Here is a 17,412-nt window from a genome sequence, read left to right as displayed (position 1 = left end):
CTAAGACCACGACGTGTTGTAGTTGTGTGTCTTATTTTGATAGAAATATTTACGCTTACCATAGCGACCAGAGAGCATTAAAGGGCAGAGAGGAGGATGTTACTCTCAATGTTATTGGCACATTTCAGGAGGACACTGCTAATTAAGTTACACAAATACATAGTGAATTTCCGTTTATTATTATATTTACCAAATAGCAAAGTTTTTGTCTTGGTCGTATGATTTTCTTTTGTTATATTTATCCTTGACACCCTAAAGCCTGGTCCGTGAAAATATTGTCTGACATTAAACCGGTCTGTGGTGCAAAAAAAGGTTGGGGACCGAAATCCAAAATTCTGCCACACCACTTTAGGATCCTGACAGTAACAGACCAGCTTGTATCGACTGTGGTGTCATTACATCTGGCACGATCTACAAATCTCCCAGATGTATTACATAAATATTTAGACTGTGTTATTTTTTTTCTGCCTAAAATTGTGTTACAGGACTTATGCGTTGGGATAACTTTGTTATTCTACTTTCATCATGGAGTGAAATGGATCTTTTTCTGGTTGGTGTTCTGGTTTTAGTCACAACAAAGTCAAAAGGAGCCGATTCTTCTGGTTGTGGTCACATTTTAGACTGGGCTCTACATTTTTGGTCCTCCTCCCAGTTGTAGATAATGGTAGAGAAAGGTTTGTGTGTCTGACCTGGGTTCGCCATTCAGTTCAGTCTGACAGCGAGCTGTGGGGTCACAGGTGTCCACCGAACAGGCGGAGACAAGCTGACAGCCAGACTCAGGGCTGCCACCTATAGGCGACATGCCGGACATACATGCACAACTGGACTGAGAGCCAGAGAGAGAAAGAGATGGAGAGAGAGAGAGGAGTTAAACAAAATGTCAGGATTTTGTTGCAAACAGCTTTTTCCTGACTCTTGGCAGGTCTCCTCACCTTGTTGGCTCCTTTGAAGACACAAACTGTGGAGTTCAAGGGACAGCCCCCGTTGTTATCTAAGCAAGGGTTCTGAGGTATACAGATTTTGCCATCGCCCAGGTAGCCGGGCTTACATGCGCAGCTGACCTTTAACCCCCGAGAGGAGCACTGGGCATTAACGTCACAATCCCTCTGTGAACAAACACCTGAGCAGAAAACGAATAAATAACCTTCAGATTAAATTCATAATGTTATCTGGGTCACTCCATTTAAACAATCAGTGCACTCCCCCCACCTGACCCCTCAGAATGAGCTGGGGCTTTTGTGCAATACCTTCAGTATATGTAATTATTCCATGAGAAATTACATTTCGTAAGAGTGAATGTGTGAGTCAACATTTTGTGCTTTTTAAGTCTTAAGTCTATTCTTTTAGCATTTTTGAGTCCTATTAACATCTTAAACATGGGCGATAGCCACGTGTTGACAGTCAATTTTGCACACACTTAAAGTCGCACACACTTCAATTTTCAGAAGTTTTAATTTCTGTAAATGACTTTGAATATCAATGTCATGTGAAATATCATAGTTTCAACAGTAAGACTGCGGCAGTAGCAGAAACGAGCACTGGCACCCCAGATGTTTGATCTGATTTTTGGTTAAAACAGCAGAAAGTCCATTTTGGGTTAAGTTTACAAGATCCTATCATGTGAGATGGGTGGTCGGTCAAAACAAATTAAAACACATGAAATTCTAACTTTTTTGTACCTACATGCTGATACATGGCTCATCTTCAAGCCCTACTTTGAGGATTTGTAAAATCCTCAAATGCTCCTCATTGTCTACAACTAGGAACAGGGCCATGAAAATTTTAACAGCTCCATTTAAAACACTGAAGTTATTGTATTTAATAATTTGCTGATTTTGAGGGGAACAGGAGAGATTTTTAGTCCATTTTTATTTTAGTTTAATTGAACAACTCATGTTATCAGCAATGTACTGTATATGTACATTGCAATGTAAGATTAAAATAGGCTGTGTGACATCACCAGTTTGCAAAGCCCAGTGTGTTTTTTTCTCTTTTTGTATAAAAAGGTTGGACGTAGCAAAGACAATATACCAATTAAAACTCTTGTATGCAAATTAATATTTTTTTCTTTTCTTTTAATTTGCCAGAAGGTTTATTGAAGACTCCAGTTGAAATGAGAATTTTCTGGCAATAATTTCATGGTTAAGGCTTTAAACAGTTAACATGTTCACTTGGCCATACACACGCTCACTTCTGGTAACAACAGCAGCATAAACTCAAAATTTTCACAAAATAAATTATTATAATTTTTTACTTGCGCATTTGTTCTGTGGCGTCTTCCTGTATCCAGGCAAACATTCACATACGGCGGCGTCTCCCTCTCCTTTACAGTATGAATACGGGCTGCAATTGTTGCACCTCCGATTCTCTGTCAACAACACAAACACGGCAGCAGCTCACTGCAGGCAGCAGTTTAACACAAAACAAACAGGTAGTGCAGGGAAACATCATTACCTGAGTATCAAACCACATTTGAGAAGACCTTTTCAGTCTACTTGTATTTTTAATTGCAGAAAATATATCCGTTATTGTGTTTCTAAAATCTTTCTTATTCTTTGATCAAAATAAAGTTGGGTTAGTTAATGCAGTTTATTACTTTGAGCTCACAACACAGCAACAATCTCTTTGTTTTATCTCTTAGCAGTAAATATTAAATACCAGTCTGGGTTGAGGCAGATCTTTTTCAGTTACAGAAGTTATTTTCAATCTGCTAATGAAACTTTTTTTTCTTAGATTTATACGGTACAAATTATTTATTAATGCAATTTACACTTCTCTCTTACACGATGCCAGTCTTGCTTTTACTGTTTTTAACAAATACCACTTTAATGTTTAGTTTGCTTTCTTTTTTATCAATTTTGTTTAGATATAAATTCCTACACCATTTCATAAAGCCCTTACCAGGCATCAGTGGCACTTTTAGGCTACGTCCACACGTACACGGGTATTTTTGAAAACGGAGATTTTCCGTTTTCGTTTTAAAAAATAATCCCGTCCACCCATAAAGGCAGAAATGAAGGAAAACGCTGCTATGAACATGCCAAAGCAACAGGTGGCGATATATTCCTAACCGTGTAGAAATGTTGGCCAATCAGAAGTCGGTGGGAAAAAGTAAACAAAGCTGGGGCATAGAAGCAGAAACGAGTCATATGTGTGGAGGGACAGTAACTGTGTGTGTATATGTAAGCATTTAAATACTGCAGAGAGTAGAATTAACAGTAACAGTATTGTAGAAATTCATTTCACCGAAACAATAACGTGGCGCACACTGTGACGTCAAAAAAGGCGCACATCTTTGACGCTGCGTTTTCTCCGTTTTTCTCGTCCACACGTGAATGCAAAAACTGAGTTTTAGAAAATATCCACCCTGGCCGGAGTTTTTGAAAATATCCGTTTTCAGTGACCAAAAACGCTGTTTACGTGTGGACGAAAGGTGCAAATGCATAGAAAAATCTGCGTTTTCAAAAATACCTGGGTACGTGTGGACATAGCCTTATTTTATCTGTGTTATGTGTTGTGTATTGTTGTCTGTGCTTTTGTTGCTCTTTATTGTGCTGCTGTAACAAAAAATTACCCTTGTGGGATAAATATCTATCTATAAACAGACAGCTACAGCATGCTCCGCAGCTTGTCTAATTCTATGGAGATGATGAAACTAAAATAAATGAACTGTATCATCTAATGAAACCCAGTAATATACATTAATAATGAGTGATGTTTCTGCTAATTTAATACAGTATATTTCTTTGTGGTATGATCTTACCTTGGTCACAGTTCTTCCCAGTGTATGGTGGCTGACACAAACACTCTCCATCACCTTCAGGACCTTTATTACACACTCCATGTTTACAGTCACACACTGCACACAGAGAGGCAGTTTTTAAGCAGATTTCAGATGTTCTTACAGCTTCATAGTAGTCTTTGAAGGTTTGACTTTCTGCTTTATTTCCTTTTAATGTGAAGAAACATTTCACTGAGCTGACCTGTTTATCTAATAAAATTAAAAACTCATTATGAGCACTTTCATGTTGGATGCACATTCCTTCCACCAGCTGTGTCTCTATGCACAAGAAACATGCTTGAGACAGCATGATTGGATGACAATGTATGTCCCCCTCAGCTGGGCTTCGATGTCAGTTAGCTATGTGTTTCTTTTGGTTGAGGCACAATGTTAGCTTCCAGGTGAAGAAAAATGATGATTTTATGCTCTCTAGGGCCTGTTAGATACAACATGACAATGACACCGCTTTCCTCTGAAGCAGGTGTTGTGACCAGCATTGAGTGCTGACTGAGATTAGTGTTGTTTTTGAGCTACTAGGGAGTAGTTAGTTCTACTGACAGCAGAAGTGTTTTTCTTTGACTTTGTTAACCATCTCCTTTTCTCTTTTCAGTATGTTTTTTTTGGCCTTTTCTTTTTCCAGTTATAAAATTGTTACTCGTACTTGATGTAACAAGTACACATAAAGACATGAGTATTTGCAAAAAGTGTAGTGCATGCAGACAACAGCAGATGCAATGCTAATTTTAGTTAGCCTAGCAGTCAGTGCAGCACATGCCGCTTTGCATGTGAAAGGACCTCCTACTTTCAAGTCTTGTTGAACTCAAGATGGCTGTCATTTTCTAACGGATGCTCCTCACTGAAGTAATAAAGGAGGATAAACGCAAGAGATACTTTTGACATACACTGTGACTGGTAAGCTGCTGCCATGAGGATGCTGCATCCCTTTGTTTTAGTGTCAGAGTGACCCCTTCTCTTTCACATCTACATCAAAACATATAAATGTTCAGCTTGAGGCTTTAGAACAGGATATGAACCAATGGGTGATGAAGTATACAGAGTCCACAGTTGGTGGATGCAGATGAAAAGTTGCTGATAAGTTTTTCTAAATGTTTTTATGCATTTTGACCAACACAAGGTGAGTGCAACTTAATTCCATTATATTGAAGAAAAAACAACAATCTCATTGATTGTGGCTCAAGAGTTCTTCTTGTAATCGAAAGCTGGTTGCCAGTCGAGCCCCGGCTCGGACAATCTCGGTCGTTGTGTCCTTGGGCAAGACAAGGCAGCTGTGGCTACAATGTAGCTTGCCATCACCAGTGTGTGAATGTGTGTGAATGGGTGGATGACTGAATGTAGTGTAAAGCGCTTTGGGGTCCATAGTGACTAAGTAAAGCGCTATACAAATACAGGCCATTTACCATGATACCAGACAGGTCACACTGAGACGATCTAGGCAGATAAAACGTACAACAGTACAGGGGAAAATTATGTAAATATGATTTGGGGCAAACTGTGCCTCAGAAAGTAAAGAGGGTACCAACCTTTATCACACTTTTCTCCATAAGCATTTGGATTCTTACACTCCTGACAGGCAAAGCCAGTGAAACCATCCTGAGAAGGAAGAAGGTTTTTTTTTTTTTTATTTCGAAATATTACCAAGAAAAAACAAGAACAACCAATTACTTGAAATCTCTGGACTTCCCCAGCATTTCTTCCTCAATGTAACACAAAAAATGGGATATTTGTAAGAATAAACCTAAACACAGTCAAATTTCCTTTTGCTGACCAAACAATAACCATCCAAAGCCACTGTCTCTGAATCAGAAGTGTAAATGGACATTAAGATGAAACCATTGTCATGGAGCTAAAAGGTTCCTTCATGTTACTGTTTGCATTTCCACTATGATAACCAACTGCAAAGATGGTTCAAATTAGTTATACAGACAGTTACATGTGGGAATCTATTTAAGAGAACGAGTTTACTTTAAGCTTTCAGTGCGTCTGAGCTGCAGGTGTTTGCGACAAATGGTGCAAACAAAACAGCACAGCCTGCTCTATAGCTGAAAATGCTTTACAAAGGTGCGAAGATCTTTATTAGAAAGCAACTGTACAATAATCAGAAGGCAACACTTCTCTGATTAACCAGACATGTTGTTTTCTCTCCCTCTCTTCATATGTATCTCTCTGTCTCTCTTTCTCTGATATGAAATTTCTCTGGACTTAACCGGCCGAATACACTGCAGCTTTGATGTATTTCAGACTTTCATTTTTCTTCATGTCTTTTGAATTTGTTCTTCTGCTCTTCATCTTGCTTCTGCTAGGATGTTGAGTTTTAAAACTGAAGTCTACATGCTTGTCTTCTCCGAGTTTAAACAATCTGAGGAGTAGATTCATAAAAAGTAAAAAGCAAGAACTTCATACCAAAATGAATGCAAAAAAGTAATCATTGGCATGATGCCATGCTTCTAGCGCAGCCTCTTCTCTCTCTCCCTCTTCGTCTTGTCTCCTTTTCCAGGAACCTCTCTATGTGATGTCTTTCCTGCGGCTCAGCTGCATTCTCCCTGTGACTTTGATTTAAATTCGGATTGTCTACCTGCCTGCCTTACCGTTTAAATTCACAGAATTCACAGAACTCTCCTCTCCCCCTTTGAAAGTAGTCCTGAAATTATTTTGCTGCAAAATTGTTCCTGTGATTCGATGCAATTTTGGCTTCCAGTGATACATATTACCTTGACTTCAGTCAGTCAAGGTAATCAGTATCAGTTGTAACTGAAATTAAATTTAAATTCCAACTGGATTAATCACCCAGTCACAGTGCATGTGAACCAGCCAACATGCAATGCTCAGATGTAACTTGATTGCTACATTTTTTATAAAGTTATGCATGCAAAAACAACAGTAGCCTGATGTTTCACTACAGTGGAAACAAGTGTTTATCTCACTGACAATGGTTCTTTGGTCTGAAATAGTTTTTGGTACTTTGGGGATGGAAACACAGATAATGAGTACTTTTTTCATCCTTGAAACCAGGAAAGAAAAGAAAAGAAAGAAGAAACCAGGACAGGTTTTCACATAAAAGTTAATAATGAATAGCATCTCTATAAATACATAAAAAAGAGAGAAGGGATACCAACATTACAGATGCAGGTTCCATTGCCCAGGTCTCCATCCTGACAGACCCCATTATTGTTGCAGGTCTTCCCAGACCAGCTGGGGCAGGCTGCAGACACACAACAAGTGAGAATGTGTGATTAGAAAAAATCAGAGCTGTTTATTCAATTTGTGCATTGAACATTTATCCAGTTTGAATTCATATAAACATTTGGTAAACTGTGTAAGATAACCTGATGATGTCTATCTTAGAGGTAATCTGTGACTAAGCTGTGCACTATGCGCAGTGTGGGTTTCAGGCATGCCAGACTGCGAGAAAAGTAATGTGTTGAATCACAAATTACACAGAGATAAAAAAAAACATAACACAGCCATTCATCACCAGCTAATGTCCTGCTTTCATGAGTTGAACATGTATCTGAATATTTAAAAGTTTCCAGCAGAACTGTATTACTAAGTAGCTCTGTGAAAGATGGGAAATGTCAGAAGACACACTGTTATCCTCAGCAAAGAGGGAATTAAGGCGGTGCAAGAAGTGGATGAGTTGTACTTACTTGTGTGAACTTACACACCAAGTGTTACTACAATCAAACTTATTATTCAATTAGGAATGCCAACAGGACATAACCACATTTAAACAAGCAAGCAGGTGACGTGATGGAAATGCTTCATCTCTGTTGATCATCTGATCACCAGTTGAAGTAGGCTTAGAAAAACCTGATAGTTAATAGAGCAGAAGAGAAATGCCTTTTTTATTTCTGCTGGATGTTTTAATTATGTCTATAAAAAATAATAAATGTATGAATTTTCATCTTCTACCCTTCCACTGAGTAATCCTAAATCCACTTGTTTCCAGGTCCAAATTTATGTTTATTTATTAGGCTATTTATTTTTGTATTTTTTGAAGTTTTTTACCTTTCTGCACTTTGATTATTTGCAATAAACAAGCAAACAGGTGATGTGTTTATGTAAGTTAGTTAAGTTATGTAAGTGATATGATGATATGGCTGCTGTGACAGCATCATTTCCCAACTCTTGGGGTGAATAAAGCATATGTTATCTTTTTATTAATGGATTCATTCTCTGTCTAAAACATGATGTCTTAGCTCCTCCCCATTTACAAAAATCCTTCTTAGGATTGGGTTTTCCTTATAAACACAGCAGGTGAGTGGGTGGGACTGATATGTTCATGAGATGACCATAAGGTATCTGAAGCCTGAGTGTTTAACTCACAGTGATTACTTGTACATATGCAGATGACCTCCAGCAAATCAACTGACCCAAAGAGAAGCAACAGAGACATGTTCCTTCAGAGACACAGTCCACTCTCTGGTTGAAACTTTCTGGGGGTTGTTTGTTTGTTGTTGGGTTTTGTTTTTTTGTTTTTTACTGGAGCAGGATAATGAGCACAAAACCACCTCAAAGCTTTCCCAGGACAAAGAAATCCAAGGACTGCTGACAGCCGTGGCCTTCACCCCACAGTCGCCTGACCTCAAACCCAATGAACATTCAAGGGGGCACTTAAAGACTGTGAAAGCCAAACACGGCTGACATTACAAGAAGCTCTTTGGAGCACTCTCAGGTTATGGTGGGATAACATCAGTTATCCGTCCATGGTGTTAACAAAATTGGGTGCATGTGCAGCCCTAGTCCTTCCATAAAGTGCACCTACAGGCTCAGGAGCACATTTGCATGACTCACAGCTATTGGTCTTAATTCACAAGCTGTTTTAGCTCCTCCTCCATTAAACTTAATTCTTCGTAAACAGATGTTTTTACTGACAGGTGGGTGGAGCTTCTGTGCTCACAAACAGAACTGTGCATACCCAGTGTTGCCAACTATATTTAGCGAGTTTTCAGACCCTCTTAGCGACTTTTTTTTCTAAAAAGCGACTAGCGAGAAATCTGGCAACTTTTTCTGGTGTTATTGGAGACTTATTTATGACGACACATTTGCCGGTCACTTTTGCCGGTGTTGTGCCAAAAAGTGATTGTCTGCCAAAAACTGATTTCCGGTATTTGCCAAAAACTGATTGCTCGTATTTAAACTGCTATAAGTAACTTGTTGGGCTATAATATGTGAAACATATGTCAAATGCATCCCTCATGGATGACATAAAGTCATCTTGAGCCACAAACAACATTCGTGTAACAAGGTAGAAGCCGCAATCAGTTTTTGGCAGTGACTTTTATATAACCTTTATTTATGCAGTTAAAAAATCTCATTAACATTAAAAATGTCTTTTGTAAGAGTAAGTTGGCCAAGAGGACAGCAGACATGGCAGCAAATATTACAATAGTTCTGTAAAAATATTTTAAGTGGGGATAAAGGACCGGATTGGTTATAATGTAAGTACAATAGCAGAGAGTTGTAAAGATACTTGAAAAACAGATATTGTTTTAATTCTCTATATAACCCCTTTGTAAACCCTATTCACCGAAGTCTATTTACGAACATACGTAAAGATATTACACATAAAAAATACACAGAAACATTGGAAATCACTTTTTGGCAGACAATCACTTTTTGGCACAACACCGGTAAAGGAGCAGGGTTGGAATTGTGACATTAAAAAAACCCAATAATTGCTAAAAGAAATTTAATTTGTAGTTCCAAATAAACTCTAAATGCATTTAGGACGTTTTTTCCTCACTTTATGTCTCTTCCACGATGTTGTTTCTCTCTTCAACAACGTAGGTTACAATTACATTATGCAAATTAGGAGATGACGTCATTTAGCGACTTCTAGCGACTTTTAGGACAACCAATATCACTTTTCAATACTGAGGAGTTGGCAACACTGTGCATACCTGGCTTGACTATATTAGTTATAGCTGCTCTTCCTGACATCACACAGAGCCAACGATCAAATAAAGATTTCCGGGAATGGAGTGTTAAGAGCAGTCTAAATTAATGAGGAGGTAGATAACGAGGAAAACTATAAGTTTATCCTTTAAACCAAAATATAAGCATACGAAACAGTGTCAACAGAGTCATGCTGATTTTTTGGGAGCCAAATATAACAATCGAAATAATCTGTGGCATTGTCTTCTATGATGATTAAGATTTTTGTCAAGTATAAATATATATGACGTTTACTTACTAGACAATGAAATGCGATACATACGTTGTCATTAATGGTGCACTGGTAACAGCTTCACAGTAAAATATGGGCAGTAAACGGCAAACCCACATTAATTAGCTGGACTAACGCTAGCTTTGCTCAGAAGATCTCAAAACTAGCTAAAAGTGCCTTTATGTTGATGACCGTTAAACATTGTTCTAAACAACAGACGTTATCACTTAGTTCTTCTCGTACAAACACAGTACAGCATACATACAACTCAATTTTCCAGAAAAACACATTCACGACTTTATCTTTTTCTACCTGTAACAGATAAATTACACACTGGGACCATAGCGTTATGTGATTGGTGGAGAGTAACAATCAGTCAAACGACCAATCAGTCAGCTGCTCAGTCTTTGTTGGACTCTATAAACCAGAACGCAGATTAGAAAATGAATCAGTATTTTGAAATCATTTATGTTTAAATGCATCATTTAAAGCTGGTTATTAAAGTTATTTCTACCTGTTCTTCACCAGTATCAGAGTTCAGTTCACAGGATAACCTTTAATGTTTAGATGTTTCCTTTTTAGACTTGTGCAAAGTTATGAATTCATAAGAGTAATAATTTTCTGCATTACTCTCTTTATTGTTATTATTATTACTTTTATTGAATCAGGAAGTCCCACAAAGATCAAATCTATTTTACAAGGAAACCTCGCCAAGGCAGCAGCCGTACAAACTCAAAACATCTTCTTTCTTATTTGCAGCAAATTTTTTGCTTTCTGGTCTTTTAGTTTTTATATTATTTGTAGATCTTGATCACCTACACATCTGATAATGTCTCTGACTGAGGTAGGTGGTGCTCATTTGATCCATTTTGTGGAGAAGTTGTACGATCCATTAAACACTGCTGCAGACTAAAGCAGGAAGTCTGGGTTTAAATGTGATCAAAATTATGGCACAAATGATAGTTCATCATATGTACTTTATGTGTGTGTGTGTGTGTGTGTGTGTGTGTGTGTGTGTGTGTGTGTGTGTGTGTGTGTGTGTGTGTGTGTGTGTGTGTGTCTTACAGAGACACAGCGGTCCCCAGTGCTGTTGGCAGCACTTTGGCTGCATGACGTTCTTCACACAGATGTGCTGACATCCCTCCAGCTGCAGCTCCCTGCTGCCGATGTTCACCACATAACTGCAGCACAGCGAGACTCGAGGTAAACAAACTGCCTTAATCATACCACTGCTGCCAGCGCTACTAATTACTACTGCAAATCTCACAGTTAGCATTCATGAGTTATCCTTGAATCTAAGCTTTGCATGATTAATAAAGGTGGAATTATGTTGCTGTCATTATTTATTTAACAGGGAAGGTGCATGTTAAGGTACACTGGCATAAAAATGATGTAAACATGTCAGATTTTGGCAGAAATGTTCATTTACAACAGTGATCCTAGAGGAGGGTCACATGAAACAATATACAATATGCAAAAGACATACAGGTGTACAACATAACACACATAAAGGCATTGCTATAGGTAAGCTGTTCCAGTCTTCACTTCATGTTAACTGTGGGTATGAAGCTTGACCTGTACCTGCAGTTGGTGATGCCAATGCTGCTGAAGCCGCGGGGGCAGCTCGCAGTGATGGCAGCAGCACAGGAAGTGCAGTCTGTTTGTACCTCCAACCTTTGCAGGATATCACATCGACCAGGAGGAGGAGTCTGAGGAAGGAGAGGAGCTGTTTACAGTCTTATACCACTCTCTGTCCACATTTCACAACATCACTGTTAATATGGACAGACCCCTGCAGATTGCATTCTAATACATCTCTGTTTTTAATGAGCAACAATTTGTGATAAGACATCTTCTGATATTCCCACAACTGATATTTATAACTAACAATCACTACTACAGGTAGCATAAAGATAATAACAGGTGTGCCACAGCTGTTGGTAAGATCGATGGTAAGAGTAGTTGTATCATTACAGTAGTAATAATACAACAGTAGTAATTACAGAACCCGTTTTTACACAAAAAGCAGCAAAAAAAAGAAGTGCAAACCAAACTGCATTCTTTAAATGCATTTTAAGACTTGATGTGTGTTTGATTAAATTATAGAGTGCTGGTATCATTTAATCTTGTTTTTACTGAAATAACTGACGATGACGACTGCAAAGAAAAAGAATAAGGAATAAATACCAGCAAATTACAATAACCTCAAACCCTTACATACATATATAAGAGTTTTCACATTAACAGCAGTTCTTTTAGAAAACGATGTTTTAAAGTTGCAGAAGGTTGCCAGTTTTTTTAAACTTATTTAGACAAAGGCTCTCAAACTCTACAGCTGGGATTATTCTCTATACTGATACATCCATCTCTGCTTATCCATGTCAGGGTCGCGGGGGGGCTGGAACCTAACCCAGCTACCGTCACCAATCTGACACAGGGCTAACACAGAGGGACCAACAACGCAATGAACGCACAAGCATCTCAGTATTTTGGATGCCTTAGTAGACTGTAGCAACCAGGAATTGAATCACCAACCTTCTGCAGCACATTCATGATAAAAGCGGAGACCGTGTAGTGGTGAATGGATGTTTTAACTTATCTAAGTGAAGTAAAAACTTGAAAGTACATTCTGCCTCCGATTACTGAAACTGTGTATGACTCCAACTCATAATTGCTGTTTGGTTAAGTTCTGGAGCACTTCATCATTTTCACACAACAAATTCAGTCTGCTGTTTGATGGCCTGCACTGTGAACGTTATTAAAACAGCCCTGGTGATGATACAGCAACGTCAGCAGAGTTTTCTTACTTACAGACAGTGGACTAAATGTTATGGAGTCTGCAGGATGTGGCTCTTTAACACAGAGACATTTTTTTGGGTGTTTAACCCATAGGAGGAACCAAAAGTCAGACCAATGCATCCTTTGTTGCTTCAATACCGGCCAGATATTGCTCAATGGATCCGTTCTATAAACAAACAACTGAGAGACTGTTTGGGAATGGATCTTAAAAATGTAAAAGTGTAAGTGTAAATGAAATATTTCAACAACTGCACACAGTGCCACAGTATTATTTACAATCTCATAATGAACTGTAGTAACTGTAAAAATCCCTCTGATGTTTTATCCAGCAACATTATTGGCATGAATGCAAAACTAGTGACTCAGTTTAAATTACACTTGCCCAACATATTTATTTTAAAGGTTTAGAGGTTTTAGAGGTTTAGTAATAAATTTGATAATGTTGGCTGGGCAACATGAGATAGGGGTAGTTATATAGAATTCAGTGATCATTTACATTATCACTTTTCAGGTGGTCTGGTGGTGGTGGTGGCAAGAAGCAGTGGCAATAGAAGCATGAAGTTCCACTAACATCAAACGTATTTTTCACGGTGGCAGTGATACATTTTGCACAAAACATAGATGTCCAGAACAAGAGAAATACGTCTCCTTCAGCATGTTCCTCAGGTCTTTCTGCAGAGACACTCTGCAGTGTGTAGTAAGAAAACACAGTTTTCCTCGTATCTGCTTTTTGTTCTTTGTTTACATTTAGTTTGGTGATGGAAGACTTTGACCAATCACAGGCTTTTCAGACCAGACCAGAAGTAAAAAATGGCGTTGCAAGGGATGAAGCAGCTGCCTACACTTAACAGAATGGGGTTTAAGTCCTGTATGAGGCCAGAAAAGAGCCTGGCTTCTGAAGCAGGTGCAGATGCTTGTCTGCTGTTAAGGGCTTAAAACAGAGTGATGAGAGCTGGAGGGCAGTTTTCCGTGTTCAAATTGCAGTTTTTATTTGTTTGTTTGTCTGTAGATTTATGCCTCATGCAGCTTTAAACTCAGGATATCTTGTCTGAGTTCATGAACTACTTGAAAATACAATGCCTTTAATATTTGGAATATCTAATTATAATGAACTTTCCAACTTTCCAAAGCGCTATTACTTCTTAGTAAGCTGGTTTAGGGCCTAAATATATCACAGGAATACCTTTTTTAACAGCTTTGTTTGTGTTGGACAGCCGTTTCTATGTACAGACAGATATACCAAACTGTTTTTACTGTGATTAATTATTGTTTGCAATCACTTTTACGCAATAAAGAATCAACCCGACTCGCTGCTCCAGATCTTTCAGCAAAAACATTACAAAGTAGAGATTATTAAAGGAAAATTACCACAAAATCAAAGGCTGTGATATTAAGAAAACATGTGCTTATAAAAATCTGAGAAAAGTTGTAGGAGAGCACAACCTGACAAATGGCCTCACTTTGTAACTTCAAGGTTAAATATTTTGAGTTTCTGAAATTGTTTAGCCCTGTTAAGCTAATGCAACTCTGTTTTAAAAAAAACTCTGGGTCTCATTTGCAGCTTTACTCATTTGTATCATGCAGAGATGTCTATGATGTGGAAGTTCCAGGTTTGCAGTAGCAAATGACTGACTTTACTGTATACACAGTGCCATGCGTAGTTTGTCACACTGAGCTGTTTAATGTTTGTCGTTTATGTTTACAGCTAAGCTGTTTGGGTTGTTTTTTTAATTCACCTTCACATCACAACAACAAAGCTTTAACACCTCTGACAGTCGCAGGTTAAGTTCATCAGTGGTGATACTGAATTAGAGAAAGTATAGTTACTCATGCCTGCATAAAGTAATAGAAATACACTAATATACTGCTTTATTGTCATTAAAAAACAATTACGCATTGAATGCTAACTGATACTAAATTTCAAAACAGTTGTATTGAGTTTTATTTGTGATCAAATAGTGCAGTAAGCATGTAATCATAGTATTTACATCATGGAAACATTTCACTGTTAAGCTCATCTACTTAAAGAAAAGCATGTTACAGTGATCCATAATGTTCATTTTTCTGTGTTCTGCAATTTTCAGATTCAAAATTATTCATTGTTTCCATCATAAATTTTGCTCAAGCTTCTTCAGACTTATTCAATCCAACCTAATTTTATTCACAGAGCACTCTTTAAAAACAAGAGTGCTGTACAAAGCGCCAAAACACGCCACAACAAATCAATAAAAAAATAAACAAGAAGGTAAGGACACACCACTCTCATTCTAAATTCAAAGCCAGGGAATAAAAATCAGTTTTAAAATGTGATTTTAAAACAGGCAATGAGGGGCCATCCTAACATGGGGAGGGAGATCACCCCACAGTTTGGGGGCGAATAGCTAAAAAAAGTCGATCTCCACTGGTTTTCAGCTGACCTCAGTGGCCTTGAGAGAGTGTATGGAGTCAGAAGCTCAGATATGTGCAGTGGTGCTGATTCATTAAAGGTTTTTAAAATAAATTTAAAAAACATCTTAAAAAGGGGTAATGGAGGGAGGTGTTAACCATACAGTTACATTTTTGACATTTGCATCCATGATTCAAAGACAGTAGGTGGTACATGACCTCAGCGTGGTGGTGTAGTTGGAGGTGTGTTACCTGTTGTTTCACTGAAGGTAGCAAGCAGAGCAGTGGCAGCAGCAGCAGCAGCAGCAGCATGGCTCAAAGTCTCACATCCAGATACAAAAACAAACCTACTAATCCTCCTCAGTAAGCAAAACAAAAATCAGTTAAAAATAATATAAGAATATGTCCAGAGAGTTGTAACTAAACTCGTTTCCTCGCTCCCGTGTCAGCGCTGAACTTCAAATAAAACCTGAACTACTAACTACAGGAAAAAATACAGATAGCAACATCCTCTGTGCAGGAAAAACAAAACGATTAGAACACAATAGCCAAGTATTCCTCAGATAATGATTGGGAAAGCTGAAGTAACCTGCTGCTTAAAGACGTGGAAACGCTGGAAAAATGTAAGCACTTAGTGAAAAAAAAATCCAAAAAAATACACAGGGTTGATCCAACCAGCAATTAACAGCAGGCTCACTTGGGACGCTGTTATGTGGGAAATGACCAACAAACAACAGCAAACGAATGAACTCTGAGCTCAGCGTGCAGCGAGGCAGAGAGGCTGCAGCAACTACTTGTGTCACGTCTTTCCTCCCTAATCTAGGAAGAGAAAGAAAGAGGAAAAAGCACACAAAGTGGTAGAATAGGAACCTCCCAGTAGGAAGGTCATCACCTCCTACCACTCCCCCAGTAACAGCAGAGACACTTGTTTTATTCACAAAAGAATGAGCAATATAGTCGCACACAAACACACCCATGGAAATCAACTGTGATGACTTCAGACCACAGATTCACAAACAGCCATGAGATAAACATCAAAACAGAACTTTACTTTAGTTAAAGATATCAAAAAGCTGGACAGTATGCAGTGAAGTTTTCCATTTTTCCATTTTCTGTCTGCACAGACATACCCAGACATCCCTCTCCCTGGTCACCCCCTCTCCCCAGGAAGAGCTGGAGGAAGTGAATTGCCACTGTGTGCCCTAGATCCTCTGGGGGTATGTTTTTACGGAGGATTTGCCTTTCCCAAGGCAAAATGGCTCTTAGTGACGAGCCAGACCATGTGGAAAAGATATATATAAATCTTAGAAAGTTTGTATCTGTCTTGTGTGAAACTTGTATGAAAAGCATACAAGAGTGAAAACAGATATAAGATCCCTTGAAAAATTATATAATGAAACTTGTATGTTTTGGATACTTACTAAAACAATATATGAAAGTAATGAGAAAGTGGCCACTTTCATATAAGCCTTACATGATTCACTATATGAAGTAGGCCACATCTTATGCAAGTCTTTTGTAAGTTTTTACTATTTCTTTTCCATATGGGAGACCAAATGTGATTCATAAGACCCTAATGGCAGAGATAACTTTGCACTGACAGGGGTCCCACCTAGGAGCCAGGTCTGTGGACCCTCCACCCACAGGAGGGGTTGTAGGTTGCAGTGAGGCCTTGGTGGTCTGATCTCCGGTTACTGAAACTGAAATAGTGAAATCCTAATATACTCTTATCCAAGGTTATTATTATCATTAACTAAAACGAAACTACAAACTAAAAGTAGGTGTTAAAAATAACTTGTTTATAAACATACAAAGTACTCTATAAAGTAACTGAAATGATACTATCAGCTTAGACAAAGACCTAAGGAAATAATAAAAATAAGCAGGAAATGTATTCAGTTTCAGTCAGTGAGGTCAGATTTGTCAACACGGCAATGCTTATAAAACTTTGGCTCATTTGTTCACTTGGATATATAACAGGAAGTGTAGTAACGTCTGCTCAAAACTTCTTTAATCTTGTCCCTAAAAATACCACAAACACACCTGTTAAAAACACAAAAACTAAAACTTTCAATGAACCTTAAAAAAAAAAAAAATCAATAGAACCTAAAAAACATTTTTAAAAAAACCACAAATTAAAAAAATCTAATTCACGCTGTAAAATAACTAAAACTAAACTGAAATTAAGATTCAAATCATTAACAATGAAATAAAAACAATATTAATGGCAATATGTATAAAACTATATGTAATGAACCGC

General features: G+C 38.1%; 1 protein-coding gene across 1 annotated transcript in view; it reads right to left on the bottom strand.

The window, feature by feature from the left end:
* Positions 1-15,474, bottom strand: part of stab1 (stabilin 1) — a 66,429-nt gene extending 50,955 nt beyond the window's left edge. Inside the window, exons 1-9 of the mRNA XM_005749490.1 lie at positions 15,405-15,474; positions 11,550-11,677; positions 11,034-11,149; positions 6,916-7,001; positions 5,323-5,392; positions 3,764-3,859; positions 2,255-2,368; positions 933-1,120; positions 690-826 (exon numbers count right to left, since the gene is read on the bottom strand). Of these exons, the coding sequence (XP_005749547.1) occupies positions 690-826; positions 933-1,120; positions 2,255-2,368; positions 3,764-3,859; positions 5,323-5,392; positions 6,916-7,001; positions 11,034-11,149; positions 11,550-11,677; positions 15,405-15,464 (995 nt within the window). The 5' untranslated portion in view covers positions 15,465-15,474. The remainder of the gene's footprint in view (positions 1-689; positions 827-932; positions 1,121-2,254; positions 2,369-3,763; positions 3,860-5,322; positions 5,393-6,915; positions 7,002-11,033; positions 11,150-11,549; positions 11,678-15,404) is intronic.
* Between the last annotated feature and the right edge of the window lie 1,938 nt (positions 15,475-17,412).

The sequence above is a fragment of the Pundamilia nyererei genome, unplaced genomic scaffold (genome assembly GCF_000239375.1).
Source record: "Pundamilia nyererei isolate P.nyererei 1_Seehausen unplaced genomic scaffold, PunNye1.0 scaffold00246, whole genome shotgun sequence".
Taxonomy (NCBI): domain Eukaryota; kingdom Metazoa; phylum Chordata; class Actinopteri; order Cichliformes; family Cichlidae; genus Pundamilia; species Pundamilia nyererei.
This window is presented reverse-complemented; position numbering and strand designations above follow the sequence as displayed.